The following is a 16,366-nucleotide window of genomic DNA, read 5'->3' on the forward strand; positions in this document are numbered from 1 at the left end:
TCAAATACTTCTATAACATTCTTTCATAATTTTATTATTAGTCAATAATAGCATGATAGTTTCAATCCAAAATCTGAACACAATAACATAAGATTATGATAATTTAGCAACAAGGGACCTTTATATTTTTGAACACCTATTTAAGAAGATGTCAGGAATGGAAACCAGCAGAATGACTAACTGGATACAAAGCCTTTGGATTTATGTTTTAATTTTAATGTCGGTTGGTCCTGTTCACAGTGAAAAAACATGAAAATCACCACAGTTAGCACTTTTGTTGGTAGTCTCACTAAAGGAGCCAAAGAGTGAGTAGATAAGAGAAAATCTCCTACCCTAGAAGTTGCCCAGTATAGGCAGATTGATAGCATGGGGGTGGGGGAGAGAGAGAGAGAGGGGAAGCCCCTATTACCTATGCGGTACTGGTTCTGTGCCTAAAAAAAGGCATTAGAGAAGCCTGAGACAAACCACAGACAAACACAGACAGTTCAGGAAAGACATCCAGTTACCTCCTATCTATGCAAGTGTGTTGTTGGGATCTGCACCTAACTGATGAGCAGCTGACTAAAGCTGAACCAAGGCAAAATAGAGGTGATGAAAGTAGGAAAGGGAACTTACATTAAAAAGCTGTCTACTCGCAACTGTGTTTTGACCTAACAGAACCGTCAACAGTGATCTATGACTGTACTATCTTCAAGTTTGATTAGAGGACATATATGTAGGAGAACAAAGAAGCAGTCCTGTAGCACTTTAAAGACTAACAAAATAATTTATTTGGTGATGAGCTTTGCAGGGCAGACCCACTTCTTCAGATCTGAAAATTGATGAAAATAAACAGGCACTGTGAAAATAAAACAGAGAAAAATAAAATGAAATGAAAACTTTGTTTTATTTTTGTTGTGCCAGTTTACTTTCATCAGAATTTTCAGATCTGAAGAAGTGGCTCTGCCCTGCGAAAGCTCATCAAATTATTTTGTTAGTCTTTAAAGTGCTACAGGACTGCTTCTTTGTTTTGTGAAGATACAGACTAACATGGCTACCTCTCAGTGACTATTCACCATACATGTAGGAAAGAAGTCACGCCTTTAAAAATTCGCAACTAGTACAAAATCCAGTACATCTATTAAGTTTGAAGTCAGCTATTTATATTTCTCACCTTTTTCACCCATCCAAATTTCTTAGTATTATTTCGGACAGGCAGTGATAGCCAACCCTCTAATCTTGATTCTGCAAGTAAAATATTAAAGTATTTAAACAACACACATTCATATCAGACCAATGAACTTATGAAATAGCTTTAATTTAGAAATACTAAGGCAGACATACTAATACCAGAACTTGATGTGCAAAATACCTTTCAAGATTTATCACAGCCAATTTTTCAGAGGCAAAACGCTGTACTGCATAGTTATGATTAGCAAATGATGCCATTCAAAGCTAATAATTAAGACAAACAAAAGAGAGCCAATATCTAATTACAAAAATATATCATCACACATGCATTCTCTTTAGTAAAAACAAGACAAAGACATTTATCATTTTAAATGTCTAAAATTATTGAACTATCAGCCTCCAGACCTAAAATTGTTTGTGTAAAAACACTGTACAGAATACATTCAGTAGATAAAAACTAAATATGAATATGAAGAGTTAAATATGTATTTTCAAGTCCATATATTAAGTATTCTATTTCACACATACAACATCTATATTACACAGGTTGCACCTCCCAAAACCAGAATTCTCTGTTCCGGCAGGATCACTGATGTTACTGTATCAGAGATCCTCAGCTAGGAGGCTATTAGAAGAAAGGCCAGCAGCTGGGAGCCCAGTTGGGCGGGAGCCCAGTGACAGTGGGGCCGGCAGCCCTGTACAGCAGGGGCCAGGGTCTAGGGTGCCTGGGGCCTGCAGTCTGGCCAGGGCTGGAGCCAGCCTCCACAGGGCCAGGAACCAGGGCTGTGGCCATCAGCCCCACCACATCCAGGGTTGGGGCCAGCTGCAGGTAAGGAGGCTGCTGAGGCTGGAGATGGGGGTGGGAAGATGAGACCAGGGACCAGAGGGATGCGGAATCAGTGGTAGGGAGAGGACACAGGGTGATCAGGTCGTGAGGGTCCAGGATGAGGGAGGTGCAACTTGGATTACACAAGTTCAATACATTTACCTCCAATATTCACTGTACGAGTTGTGGGGAGTTATAAATAAAAGGTACTGTTTTTCTGAGTAATAGCAATAGCTAAATCACAGGAGACTTTTGGCACTATAACTGGAGCTCTTCGCTCGACGACTTTTTCCTCATAACCTGTGTAAACCACCACTGCTTTCTCACCAGTCACAAGTCACCTTTGACTAACCTTTACTGCATTTCCTGCACGGGGTACACTCTCACTGAACCACTTAATAAGAAGACTTCAAAGTGGCTTTGCGTACATTACACCTTGACAGCTCAATTGTAATTTAATATCTGTTATGTGACAGAAGCACCCGTCAACACACAAAATCTCCCTGCCCCTGCTTACCAACTAGCTGAAGATCAACATTTGTCTGATTGGTTAGATAAATTGTGTTAGACAGAACTGACTATCCGCAACAATTGCTCTTTAATTATTTATATCTGAAGAGGTCTTCATACTCGTAGATCCTGCCACTGCAGAGGAACTCTAAATTCAAAGTTCTAAAGCATTTGGTTTTAACACAGGCATCTTGTTCCACCATGGAATGCTAACATCCCTGGCCCTGTAACACTGGTTTCTTGTAAGCAGGTGATGAAATAATTTCAATGTGTGCAAATGAGAGTTGAATAATGAAAAAGTTACAGAAGCCTCAACATTGCATAGAGAAAGGTCGGAGAAAGTGTACACATTATATTAGATAACCTATTGTCAAAGCACATTTGTTTGTTTGTTGGTACCTTTCAGGAGGGTGCACATTTTAACACACACACACACACACACACACACACACACACACGAAGCACTGCACGTACATTTTACCCCATATGTTTGGCATGTTAGATAAGAAAGAAAATTTAAAACTTCAAGCAATCAACTCAGAAGCATGAGTTTGTGCACCACCACCACGACCTATGGCTTTTAAGGGCCTGAAATATGACATTTAATGATCTTAGAGGGTTTTCTTGAGCAATTCTCACACTGCCTGCTATGCTAATCAAACGACTGATCCCCAGTGTGAAAGACAGTCACTATGGAAAAACATTTACATACTCCTCACCCTTCCAACCTCTAAGAATTCAGCCTGAGTGGGGACAGAAGGTGAGTCCTCACATTTTACTGTTTCTGGGTGCTATTCTAAGTAAAACAACAAAAAAAGTGACTGGAAGTTGTTCCTTAACTCCTGTCAATGCTGCTGCACAGTTTAAAAAATTGTCATTGGGTTTGTTGCTCAAACTGACTCCACCCCCATAATGGCTGAACGCTCTCCCTCCATAACCTCTTCCTGCAAAAAAGGAGAGCAGAAAAGGTACTGATAAAATACATTCAGCCACATCCAGGGAAAGGATTTGGGAAAAGAAGCTAGGTGTGGTTGAGTCCCACCAAAAACAGCTCAAGGAGATAAAATCTCTGTCAGTGGAGCTGCATAAGCTTTCACCTGCCTCTGTTGTGTAACCCTATAGCATGTTTCCCATTAACAGAAATACCAGAATCTAGTCTCATTCCTCTTGAACTACATCCTTAGCCTGGGGGCAGGGACAGGATGAGAATCTAGTTTCTCCTCAAACTGCATCCTTAGTCTGGTAGCAGGTACAAGACAGAAGAGAACATAAGTCCTAGGAATTGCCCCTCATGGCATCTTAGATTTACCTATCGATCTGACAAGGGTCCCAGGATAAAAGTACAGCAATTGTACCAGCAAAGAGACAAAATTCTAATTTGTGTTTATTTTATAAGGAGCATCAGAACATAAAAATTGTGCACTCTAAGGTAATAAAGAATCTATTTTCATCCATAGCTCAGCGTGCTGACAATATTCCAAACTAAAATTTATCCTTATATTGAAAGATAATTAAAAATCAAGCAACATAATCAAAGAAATCTTTAGTCAGATATTAGATGTCACTATGGTAAAACCCCCTCACTTTAGTACTAGGAGACTGTTAATCTAGAGAGAGAGTGTGTGTGTGTACACATATAATTAGTTCAAATACATGTAAGTAGTATATGTTTATAAAAAGAACTCTTTCACCACAGTCGCTAAGAATTATTTTCTTATTGCTGCTGGAAAAGTAAAATTTTAATAACTTGCTATTGCCCTTTATGCCAACTAGGTTCCATAATAAACACACCAATCTTATGTACTTTTCTTAAATAAAATAAGTGACTTTCAAGACCAATTTTTCTAAAACACCTCCAAGTGTTTGGTGTCTTAGTTATATGACATTTTCTTTACGCAGAAAAGTTGGGCACACCAAAATTGGATTTGTACAGGCAAACAGTACCTGTGCGACCAAGGTGAACCGTCAGATTGTCAATTATTCTGGAACATTTAATTGCTGAAGTGGCATACACAGATAAGGTTTTGGATACCCAAAAACTTCGAGGAGCACAAATATAGGGCAATACCATCATGTTACAAAACTCATCTGCAAAAATGGCTGTTTTAAATAATAAGTTTGATCTGGTTGCATAAACAGAAAGTTTAGGGGAATAAAACAGGTCAATTCTTTGTTCATGCAACATTCTCCTTAATACATCTGAATTACACCTTGTACAGCCAGTGCTTTTGAAACCAATATATTAATATTGTTAGTTATTTCAAAAAAGACCAAAAGGTCAGAGTTAGAACAAAACGTAAGTGCACCAAACAGTTTCAGGAATGTCACCTGTGCTATCAGGTTCTGAAGGGAAGTGTGAACAAGACAATGGTTCTTCCTCTGAGTCAGAATCAGAGTCGAGAAGCATGTGAGAACTGGAAGGCTTAGTGGCAATACTGACAGAGGTAGAAGAATGCTGATAGGTAAGAGACATGGACTCCATAGTGTGTGATTGAGTGATATGGACTAAACATCCAGCACAAAAGAGGAAAAAGGACAGAAAAGAAGTTAAAACAGAATCACTAAAAAAAGAATATTAGTTTCTACATTTTATCATTTAATACAGTGTTTACAAAATGAACACCTCAATCAAGAGCAAAATAATTGTTAGTTCCATGAGAAACAGAATGTAAACTTTTAATTCTAAAAAAAATTCAAATGAACTTTTTAAAAATATAACTTAAGAAGAAAGAGCTCAGTATAGCTAAAATAAAGGTTGTTTCAGTTAGTGCATGGATTTTAAGTGCTATCAGATTATTGAAAAGGTACAAGCAAACACAGAAAAAACAAGGAAGTCACAGAATCATAAGAAGGTCATTTATTGCTTTGATTTCCATGTTAAAACACTATGAAATTGATAAAGACAGGAACATTAACGAACAAATCATACCAGGGAATCCGTCATCAGCCTCAGCATCCCCAGGTCCACTGCCTATGCTGGTGCTGTCTAAGCCAATATGTATTGACTGGAGCTGTGAGCGAAGTTGTTCAATGTCGCTATCCTTGCTGTCAAGTGTCATCTGCAGTTCGATTCGTATCTGGCTCTCCTCTGCTATTTGCTGTGAAAGATTTAATAAGGTTTGCCTTTAGGATTAAAGTTGTAAACTATAATTTCTTATTTATAGTGTTTTCTTGGTGGGATGAGGACTTTTTGCAACAAATCTTGAAATACACAACTATTTAATTTCTAAAGCTGAGGAATCCCTAAGGTATGGAAAATTTATGCATAGTAAATATAACATCTTGAAACAATTTTAAATCCTGTTTCCACAGCTGAAGCAAATTTAAGAATATTTTTATTGCTATTTATTTCTGCAAATTGATTTCTTACTGCCTGCATTTCATTGATCTCCTTCTGATATTTAATCATCATCTGGGTTAATTTTTCACGTTCAGATTTCAGTTCCATGTGCAGTTTCTTATTTTCCTTTTCTTTCCTCCGCACATCAGTGTCAGCTCCACGTTTGACAGGAATTTTCCGATTCATGATCTCAGCCAATTTGTTTACAGCCTTAAAAAAAACAAAACACACACACAAAGCATACAGTAAAGCCCCCATAGACAAACAGATACAAATGTCATCATTTCGCCATCCATGTGGAGCCGTTGCCTCTATTTAAATACTTTACATATGAATTAAAAAATCTTTGAAATAAAATGCCAATTTAAAAGCTCTGAATCTTTTAGTTAGACACCAAATACAAATTTGAATTTTAATATGCCTCTAGAATGTCTACAGCACAATGCAGGAGCACAAAATCCGATATGAAGTCTAGTATCCAAACTTTGGTAGAGTTTGTTACTAGATTCTTCAGGGAAAGATGAAAAACACAGAGGAAGGTAGTTCAGAATTGCTAACAATATAGTTAAATCAAAATAGGTCAAAGGCAAAACATGTCAAAGTTACCTTCTCTAAATCTAGACAAAGAATTAACCTGGATTAAAGATTTACTCTAGACTAAATCACACTGGAACAAATTATTTTACTCAAGATCGGTGTATGTACATTAAAGGTGTGCACCCATGTGCCAACTATCCTAATCTAATATGCTTTAGTAATAAGCTACATGACATGTCCATATTTCAAGGAGGGCATAACACTGATTTATTACAGAACACAACCACTGCTTTTAAAAGTTGTATCTGTTGCATGCAGTATATTATTTCAATTATCATGATCATCCACTCATTCTTTTACATTTACCTGGGTTTTCAGTGTTCTCTCATTCAACAACTGCTTCTCAAACTGAGTTTTAATAACTCCTATATTCATTTCTTCCTCTTTTAGCCTTGCAATTTCTGAAATAAGGTAATAATTGTAATGGCCAATTAGTGCATTAAATGGTACACTTTTTGATAACTCAAATATTTTCAAATTAATTCAACTTGTGCAGTGAACACTCACGTTCTTGGACTTCTTTGAGCTTATTATTCAGTTCTTCTTTCTCATTAGCAAGATTAGCCACATCACTAGTTAGTGTCCTATTGGCTTCCTCCAGCTTAAAGAAAAAAAAAAAAAGTATATGTTACCATACAACAAAAAGTAATTCAGGAGATGACTGCATTGATTGAAAGAAGGGCAAAGGAGGAAAATACATCAGAGTGAGACCAAGGTAATGGAACAGAGGATTTGACCACGAAGAAAAATGAGACACAGAGGAGAAACTGACCAAGCAAATGTATGTGGGAATTGGGAGCAGAGGGAAGGGAGCAAAATGAATAATTATGTAAAGGTTGTGAGATGGAAAAAGGAATAGGAAAAGTCTGCCATCAAAATCAAGACACTAACGAGCTCAGGACTTGGTGGCGAGCATGAAAAAAGTACAGGCACCTGCAAGTGAGAGACTTCAAAACAGAGACCCTGAAGGTTTAAGTGCTATATAGAAATGAAAAGGGTTAGAATGGAAGAAGGGGAAAAGAGTTCACTGCAGCAAATATTGAGAATGAAAGGGAACTAAAGGAGAGAGGGCAGGGATATAAGCAGAGTCAGAGAAGCACAAGCACAGAGCTGATGACTATCATACACAGAAGTGTATTTCTTGCAATATGAAGCATTTCCGTAGACAATTGAAGGAAATGGTTGTGTTTAAGACTGGTAGGGACAGAAGAGTGCATGGTTAGGAATAATCAGGGTTAATTCTGATTTCAGAGATGTGGAGGAGGAAAAAGGAGGCAGATTATTCATAATCATTTGTGAGAGTTACAGAGGTGATGGAACTGAAGTAGAGAAAGTTTGTGTAATATGAGGGAAAGGTGAGGGGAAAAGGGGAGACTCAGTGAGAGAAACAGTGAAAGTGAAGACCCAGAGGACATGGATGGAAGCCAGGAGTTGAAACTGAAAAAAGATTTCAAGGAGGGCAAAGAGGTAATTGTTTCTGTTAATGAAAGAATCAACAGCAGTTGATGCAAAATGCAAACTACATGCATACTGATTAACAAAGGTGAAGGGGGCTGTAGCTCCAGATTGTGGGAAATAATGAAACACTGCAAGAAAGTCAGTTCCCAACTGAGGATGCCAACAACTCCAGCTGCTTCTTGCTCTATAGAAGACCCTAGAAAAGGGCAGAGAGGATGACCTATACCCATATGTTTAACACATTAGGATCAGCGGGAATAGGGTTGGCAGACCTGGATCTTTTCTCTGGAACTAGCTAACTGCTCTGAATTTTCCCGTGGCTATTTATAGCTCATTCCAGAAAGTTCAGTGGGTAATGCTAAGTTGCTTATAATAACTGGGCTTATAAGGCCAGGGCTAGGCCCTTCTCTGACCATGATCCCAGACACCACCCAAACATGGATAAAGCTTGATACCTTCTTTTGTTTTGTTTAAGTCTATATTTAGTAACAGATTCATTGATTTCAGCATGGAAATATACAGAGAATGTCATTTAAATGAAAAAGCACAAAAACAGTAGCTTGGTGATATTACTTTCAGGCTATGTCTACACTAGACCAAACTTCAAAATGGCCACGCAAATGGCCATTTCGAAGTTTACTAATGAAGTTTACTAATTCAGCGCCTCATTAGAATGCCGGCAGCTGCGGCACTTCAAAACTGACGTGGCTTGCTGCCGCGTGGCTTGTCCAGACGGGGCTCCTTTTCGAAAGGACCCCAGGAACTTCAAAATCCTCTTATTCCTATCTGCTAGTGTAGACACAGTCTAAAATATAAAAAATGACCTGTTATTTCTTAGTTATAATTAAAAATTAACAAAATTCTCCAAAATTATACATTATGTTTTCCGGAGGCCTTGAATGATTATTAAAAAGACCAGGGAAATCATTAAACTATATTTTGATGTGAATACCTCTAGTCACGAACCCGTCTAAGAAAAGGACCACACATTCCTAGGATGTCATGGTTCAGAATGAAAAGCAATTTTTATGGCTGAACTATACATATCTGAAAAACATGTCTTAGAATGGAAAAATCTGACATGACGGTAATTATAGCAACGTAAATTGTACGTCATACATAAATCTTTATATACAATTGAATATTTATATATTCTCAGTTTTATTTCCATAGGTCCAAAATATGGAAATAATTATTTTTAATCCAGATGTGAAAGATATGTAAACAGATGATGTTTCTTGGCATTGGCAATGATCTCTAAATTTCAGTTAAACGATGTTAACCATGTAATGGTTAAATAAAAGATGTTCATGATCTTATGTCTAGTGTAACAAAATCTCATGATTTTGTCTACTTTGACAAAAATCCATACATTTTTCCAGCTATGTACTTCTATAAACATCTAAATATTTTTTATGATTAAATAATTTTTAGCAAACTCAAAAATATACCACAGGAGTTATGATACAGATTACTCACAGATCCTATGGTAGCATCTTTTTCAGTAAGTTCTTGCTTATGCCTTGCCATCATCTCTTTAATCTCCAACTCTTTCATGATCTTCTCTTTTTCCAAATCAGAGTACTGTTCTTCTGCAATGGAGCGAGCAAGCTGCTCTGAATCAGCTTTAGTCAAAGTGATCTCAAGTTGTGCAGCCAAGGAGTCTCTGAAAATTCATAAGGAATTAGTTCAGAAAGAAAATGAAAAATATTTATGATTCAAGTAAATATGCTGATTTTCTGACCACATCAGACAAATGGCAAACTTTCACCTCTCATCTTGTAATTCCTGTATCTTTTGTTGCATTTCTTTGCAAAGTTTGCTCTTTTCTTCACATTCCTCTTTAAGCTCACGAACTTGAGTCTTGTACAAAGTCTAATGTTTTAAACAAAGAAAGAAAGGAAAGAAAGAAAAAAATCACTTGTACATTCTAGTTTTAGGGGTATCTAAATGAATGAGATAAGATCACATTAAATTCAAAATCCTTTAACACAAAAAAATGAAAAAAGCATAGCTGTGTCTTGTCTCTCTTTGACTTAACTTAAGGCAGCGATATTCCTTGCCATCACCATCACCCTCCTGAAACCTGGCTAGTGGAGAAAAAAGACAGTTACTTACTTCTGTAACTGGTGTTCTTCGAGTTCAGCCCAATGTAGGTGTGCACACAAGCGTGTACTCAGTTCCTGGAAAATTTTTCCCCTAGCCGGTAGCTATCAGGTTGGAGCGATGCCCCCTGGAGTTGCACCAATATGGTACCAATATAGGCAACCCGCCCTGCCCCGCCCCGCGCTGCCTCGCACTCAGGTTCTTTTTGCTGGCTACTCCAACAGTTGGGAAAGGTGGGTGGATTTCGGAATGGACATGAACGACACATCTTGAAGAACATCAGTTACGGAAGTAACTGTCTTTTCTTCGAGTGATTGTTTATGTGCATTCCAATGTAGGTGCATAATCATGTAATGGGCTGAAGGTGGATGGATGGAAGACCAGGTGGCAGCCCTATAGATTTCCTCAATAGGGACATGGACTAGGAAAGCTGCTGAAGAGGCCTGCGCTCTCGTAGAGCGAGCCTTGATCAGAGCAGGAGGAATCCCAGTAGCTTGTAGCATTCCTTAATACAAGACACTATTCAGGAGAAAATCTGGGACGAGACAGGAAGGGTCTTCATCCTATCCACCACAGCTTCAAAGAGCTGCCGCGACTTCCTGGAACAGTTTGGTCCTACCCATATAAAAGGCTAGGGCTCTACAAACACCTAAGGTATGTAAGGTTTGATCCCTTGGGGTAGTATGATTTTTGGGGTTAAAAACAGGTAGTAAGATATCCTTCAGCAGGAAGGCTGCATAGGGCCACAATCTAACCTTGTCCTTGTGGAACACCAAACAGGGTGGGTCCATTGTAAGGGCCCTCAACTCTGAAATCTTTCTGGTCAGTGTGATGGCCCCCCTAAAGGCTTTTTTTTAAAGTGAGAAACAGCAGGGAGCAGGAAGGAAGGGGTTGAAAAGGGAGGCCCATAAGCTTGGCCAAAACCAAATTGAGGTCCCTGGAGGGCAAGGGGTCCCACACTGATAGCCTAACCCTCTCCAAGCCCTTCATGAATCTCTTAACCACGGGGTCTGAAAGAACTGACAAAAGGCCTGTGTACCTACTTTGGAATGCTCATGACCAATCACTCGAACAAGAACAGAATGCACTGACATCCCCCAGCTACCAATATGTTCCTCTACAAAGATGGTGTGTTGTCCTCACCAATGATCAGAAGTTTGAGTATATATGCATGTACAATTTGTGTACCACACATATACAAGCTTTTTCAAAGTGGGGGCTTTTTTTGTATTGTACATAATGCATTAAAATACTTTACAAGTTTGTTTCAGAAAGGTTCAGGAAGGGTAGTTTTTCCAAATCTCTAACTACTAAGACATTGGTCTTCATAAGCTATCATGTCCATTTGATGGAAACATAACTAACAATCAGGAATCATTTGCTTGTGTATAAAGTTGATTGCTCACAGAAATGCATCATTTTATGAAGATTTTTATTATTTTAAACTGGCAAATACTTACAAATTAATTACATGATAAATTGAATCCATTTCTCCCTGTTTATGTACTGCTGTGACAGACCCTACTTTTCCACTAGTGTTTGCAGAGTAGTTTATGTGAACAAATTTCAGCCTACATCAATGTGTGTGAATTGTTCACTAAAAAGTATTTGCAAGTCACTCACTACCTGTGATCTAACTTAGATAGTACTGTTTCCGCTCCTAAAAACTGGACTGATAAAACAAAAACTGCAATACATACTGAGAAATACTGTTCTGCTTCAAGCTGGTCTTGCAGCTCTTTCATTTGTCCATCTGCATCCTGACGTTCTCTGTAAAGTCATAAAACAGTTTTCTGAATAAAACTTGTGGAAATATTGCAAACTACGTAAGTGCAAAAGGCTATGTGCATGCACACACATCTATAAAACTCTATTTTAATGTTCCCCGACCAAAGTATGGTCTTCTGTACCAAATGCTGAGGGTTCCTCTGGCCCCCAACTGTCTCTTTTTCCCCTGTTCTGCCTGTACACAAATGAATACTATGATCTCTGGAAACACTAGTAATACAGTTTTGTGGGCCAACCAGCAAAAGACATTGCTAAAGCAAACAGTTATTGACCTCTTCTCTCCTCCCCATGCAGGCCATAAGTAAAGTGACAATCCAAGCTCCAGAGACTGGGGAAGTGAATTGCAAGGTGGACCTTGAACATTAATTTAGTACTCTTCATAATGGAGAATTATTTAAATATACCCATTATTAAAGCAACTCAATCACTAGTAAACACTTAGGAATGATAATACAGTAGACCCTCAACTGATGCGGAGGTTGCTTTCTTGGCAACCTCCATGTAAATTGAATTTTTGTTTAACTGGGGAGCCAGTCTCCTGTTAGCGCAGAGAGTTTCCTGTCTCCTGAGAGCAGAGGAGAGCTGAGAGCCAGCCTCCAGCTCCCCGCCTCTCACAGGAGGCAGGAAACTGACTAGTGCTGGTCAATTTCATGGCTCCCACAGTGAGGTGGAGAGCCAGTATCCAGGCAGCAGCCTGATTACCCGGCTCCCCTCCTCTGGTAGGAGCAAGGAAACAGACTGCCACTTGGTTCCTTGGGCTCCACCACTCTGGGAACCAGGCACAGTTTCTCTCCAGCTTTCCTCATCTGCAGAGCAGCTTCAACTTGAACTTGTGCATTTTGGGAGTTTACTGTAGTAATATATTGCACTTCTTCCATCAGAGCATCTCAGATTTATTTTCACCAATATTAGTGAATTAGACCAAAAGAGGCCTCCATGTAATGCTATTTTACATATGGGAAAAAATTAGGCAAAGCAAGGCAATTCACTTTGAGTGACACAGCAGCCAGGAATCAAAATTAAATCTGACACCTGTATTAGTCTTGCCTATTCAGCCACAAGACCATTCCTGTTCCAGATAAACTGCTACTTACAGACACAACAAATCTCATACAAAGCAAAGTCCCCTTCCCAATTTTTTCTTTTTAGAATACTCATAAAAGATTTCTTTTAATTAGTGCTAACCTATTAGTGTTTGTTAATCACATCAAAGATGAAGGTACTAAGCACTAGGACTATTAAATAACTTTTAGATTCACATTAAGAGATGTGGAATAATTTTATTCTGTTTCCTATGCAGACTCCCAGGGACAGCTAATACTAATTAATTAGCTTATCATTTCCATAAAAATATAAAAAGTTCCTTTCTGCTTTCACACAGTATTTCAGAATAATATTCTAGTGAATCAATAGATGTAACTCATGGGACGTCAAGATTTTTTTTTCTCTTTTTTGAAATGTCTTTGAGGCAGCAAATATTTCTTAGTATATCCCTGTACAGATTTTATTACAATCAGGGCTCAATCTCTGCTATGGCCATTAGGTACCACTGCAGCATAAACAATGACAAGCAACAATCAAGTTCTATACTACAGGAGTGTCCATTGTAAGGTTTGTTTTGTGTAGCCAGGATTTCAAATATGTATGGCTCTCAAATTTTGAATAAAAAAACACAATAGAATTTTTAAAATTTACTAATAAATAAATCTGTGATGCAGTTCTACATACTTGCGGAGTTCATTATTTTGTTTTTCCAAGCTCAGTTTGATTTCCAGGAGATGATTATTCTCTTGTTTTAGCTGCTTTTCTGACATTTTCAACGTGTTGACTTGTTGTGTTTGCATCTTCAGGTCATTTTGTGTGAGGCAGCGCTTTTGTGTTTCCTGTTCTATTTTTAGTGTCAAGTTTTTAACCTGAAAAACAAATTAATTTTTTTTTCTTTTTAACATCAGAGGAATTTTACATATCCACAGACTAAAGAACTCTTAAAACAATACCTATGCTTGCACTGTTGCTGTATCAAACATGCCTTTGATATAAACATTATGCTACAGCTAAAATTATCTCTGTTTTTTCACCTTAACAGTACAGAATTTTAAAGTCCACATAATTTTTTCTAATTTTTTTTCACAATGTTGAAAATTTCAGAAAATGAAACTTCACACTGTAAGGCATCCTTCCTGAAACCTAGACAACAAAGTATGGAGATATACGTACTATTATTTTCATTTGTACAGAACTGCAGATAGTGCTCATTATCAGGAAAGCTTTTATCTTTTTTAAACTGGAACTTTTTTTTACTGTATATATAATTGCTACTTACATCTTCATTTAGTTTATCCTTTTGCTTAAGCAGCTCATTTATCTTCTGTTGTGACTGTTTGAGATCACAGTCCAACATAGAACACCGCTTTTCAACTTCTAACAAGCAGTTTTCTACTTTCTGCTTTGAAGCTCTCTCCTCCAACAGCTTCTTTTCCATTTCTGTTAAATAAGAGAATTAAAATAAGAAGTCCATATGAGTTGTAGTCACTTAACCCTTCTGAAAATACGGACATTTATTTAGGTGCCTAGCTGTGACCAAAAGTTTTAATTTGGGAACCTAAAGGTTAACATACTTTGGACTCCTGTGGGAAGAAAGGTATAGGATGGTATCACTGAAACTGATAAAATTATGACAAACACAAAGGTAGGTGAAGTATCTTTTACAGGACCAACTTCTGTTGGTGAGAGAGACACGCTTTTGAACTTATACAGAGCTTTTCTTCAGACATGGGCCACACAGGCTGTGTCCCTAGCAGTTTCAGATCACTGATCAAAAGCATGTTAAACTGTTCAAAAAAAAACAAAACACCACAACTCGTAGAGGTTGTTTGTTTGTTTGTTTGAAATATGAGCAGTATGCACGATGATCATTCAATAATACAAGGAGGGTTTAGCTGGTGCATTCATTTGCTGAATTTAAACATTTGCAATCCTATGCTATGTGCCATTCCTGCAAAAAGTTACCCAAATCTGGCCATGTAATAAGGGTCTGAAAAAATAAATCACAGTTAATATATGCTCAGTAGAAACTTCAATATTAGCAGCTAAAATCTCCAAAGAGTCTAGCCTGAATAAGCATGCTTGAGCATCTCACAGCAACTATTTATATTTATTTATTTGTATGAAGATACACATCTCAAACAACTGGAAAGGACCACAGGAGGTCATTGAATCCAGTACCTTGCCCTCTTGGCAGGACCAAGCAATACCCTCACCCACTTTTTTTTAAATTTACTCTGGATCCCTAAATGGCCCCCTCAAGGATTGAACTCACCACCCTGGGTTTAGCAGGCAAAGGCTTAAAGCACTGAGCTATCCCTCCCCCTACTGTAAATCAAGCTGAGCATGCTCCACTACCACAGAGCAACTGACCACTCTCCAGTCCAAGACTACAAAGGAGATGCCAGGCTCTCTCTGGAATGGCTTTTCCCAGTTACTCTGGGCCAGATCAGGAGGAACACTGCAACTGAGGTCAAAAAGCAGATGGGCAGGTGGTTCCATGGCTACAGACTGGCAACCCAGGGAGTTGCTTGTGGGAAGGGTGAAGAGTAGCTGGTGGACAGCACTTGGGAGGGAGCCAAGTGGGCCAGGGGCAGGAAGAGGCAGAGCAATGTCAAGGCCTCAGGGAAGGAAGAAGCAGAGTGAAGACAGGCCTTGGAAGAACATACAGGTGGTTTTTTTTGTTTTTATTTGCAGGGAGCGGGTTGAGGAGAGCAGTTTGGAAACAGGCTGCAGGTAGTAGGAGATGATCATATAATCTTAGCAAACTGTAAAAGCCCATCCATTGACAGTGACAACTTATTCCTGGATGCAGTCCCAAGAATGCTGAATACTGATGGGAGGTTTCCTCCACAATCCTCAAAGGTGGGTTAAGTATGGATGCCTTGCAATGCACCAGGTCATGGAACTCCAAAGCATTCTCAGAAGGGAAGAAGCAGAAGTCTCATATACACTAAGTGACAAATCACAATCAAAGCCCACTTGGTCTTGTTCAAAAACAGACACTCTCTCTTCATCCTCCTCTTCAGCCAGAGCTGCCAGATCAAAGGACTGCTGTGCCACTCAATCCTTCTCCACAAGGAAGGCTATTCAGAATTATGCGACACCCAGTTGGGCAAATGAAGACAAGGACTGCACATAGGAGGAGTAAAACAGTTACGGAATATAAGTAGAGGAGGCATGATATGGCATGAAGCAGGTCTCTTTAATTTTTCCTTTATCCTCCTCAAAATGAGAATCTGACCTTGAATCACTATGGAACACTTCTGAGACAGTGATGGAACTGGAAAGTGTAGAGAGATAAAAGGTGAGAAAGATCTGCCAAGATATCCTGTAAAAGGTCTTAGAGGCAGAAATGAATCCTGAGAAATATTCTGTTATGCTCTTTTCTTTTTTTTTTTAGGTGAAGGAGATACATACTATATAACTGACAACACATTTCTTCCTCACTGGTGTTTGCCTCTCTCTTAGATCCAAGGAACTCTGAAATGAGGGAAGGTAAATACCATTCACCACTGTAAAAGTCC

The 16,366-nt window shown here is 38.5% G+C and overlaps 1 protein-coding gene across 1 annotated transcript in view; it reads right to left on the reverse strand.

Annotated features, from left to right (window-relative positions):
• The window catches only part of ROCK2 (Rho associated coiled-coil containing protein kinase 2), a 172,326-nt gene that overhangs the window by 25,261 nt on the left and 130,699 nt on the right, over positions 1–16,366 (reverse strand). The window contains exons 19-28 of the mRNA XM_074991276.1: positions 14,119–14,279; positions 13,524–13,708; positions 11,708–11,777; positions 9,673–9,776; positions 9,381–9,567; positions 6,951–7,044; positions 6,750–6,844; positions 5,877–6,056; positions 5,436–5,604; positions 1,154–1,224 (exon numbers count right to left, since the gene is read on the reverse strand). Of these exons, the coding sequence (XP_074847377.1) occupies positions 1,154–1,224; positions 5,436–5,604; positions 5,877–6,056; positions 6,750–6,844; positions 6,951–7,044; positions 9,381–9,567; positions 9,673–9,776; positions 11,708–11,777; positions 13,524–13,708; positions 14,119–14,279 (1,316 nt within the window). The remainder of the gene's footprint in view (positions 1–1,153; positions 1,225–5,435; positions 5,605–5,876; positions 6,057–6,749; positions 6,845–6,950; positions 7,045–9,380; positions 9,568–9,672; positions 9,777–11,707; positions 11,778–13,523; positions 13,709–14,118; positions 14,280–16,366) is intronic.

Source organism: Carettochelys insculpta, chromosome 3 (assembly GCF_033958435.1).
Source record: "Carettochelys insculpta isolate YL-2023 chromosome 3, ASM3395843v1, whole genome shotgun sequence".
NCBI classification, from domain to species: domain Eukaryota; kingdom Metazoa; phylum Chordata; order Testudines; family Carettochelyidae; genus Carettochelys; species Carettochelys insculpta.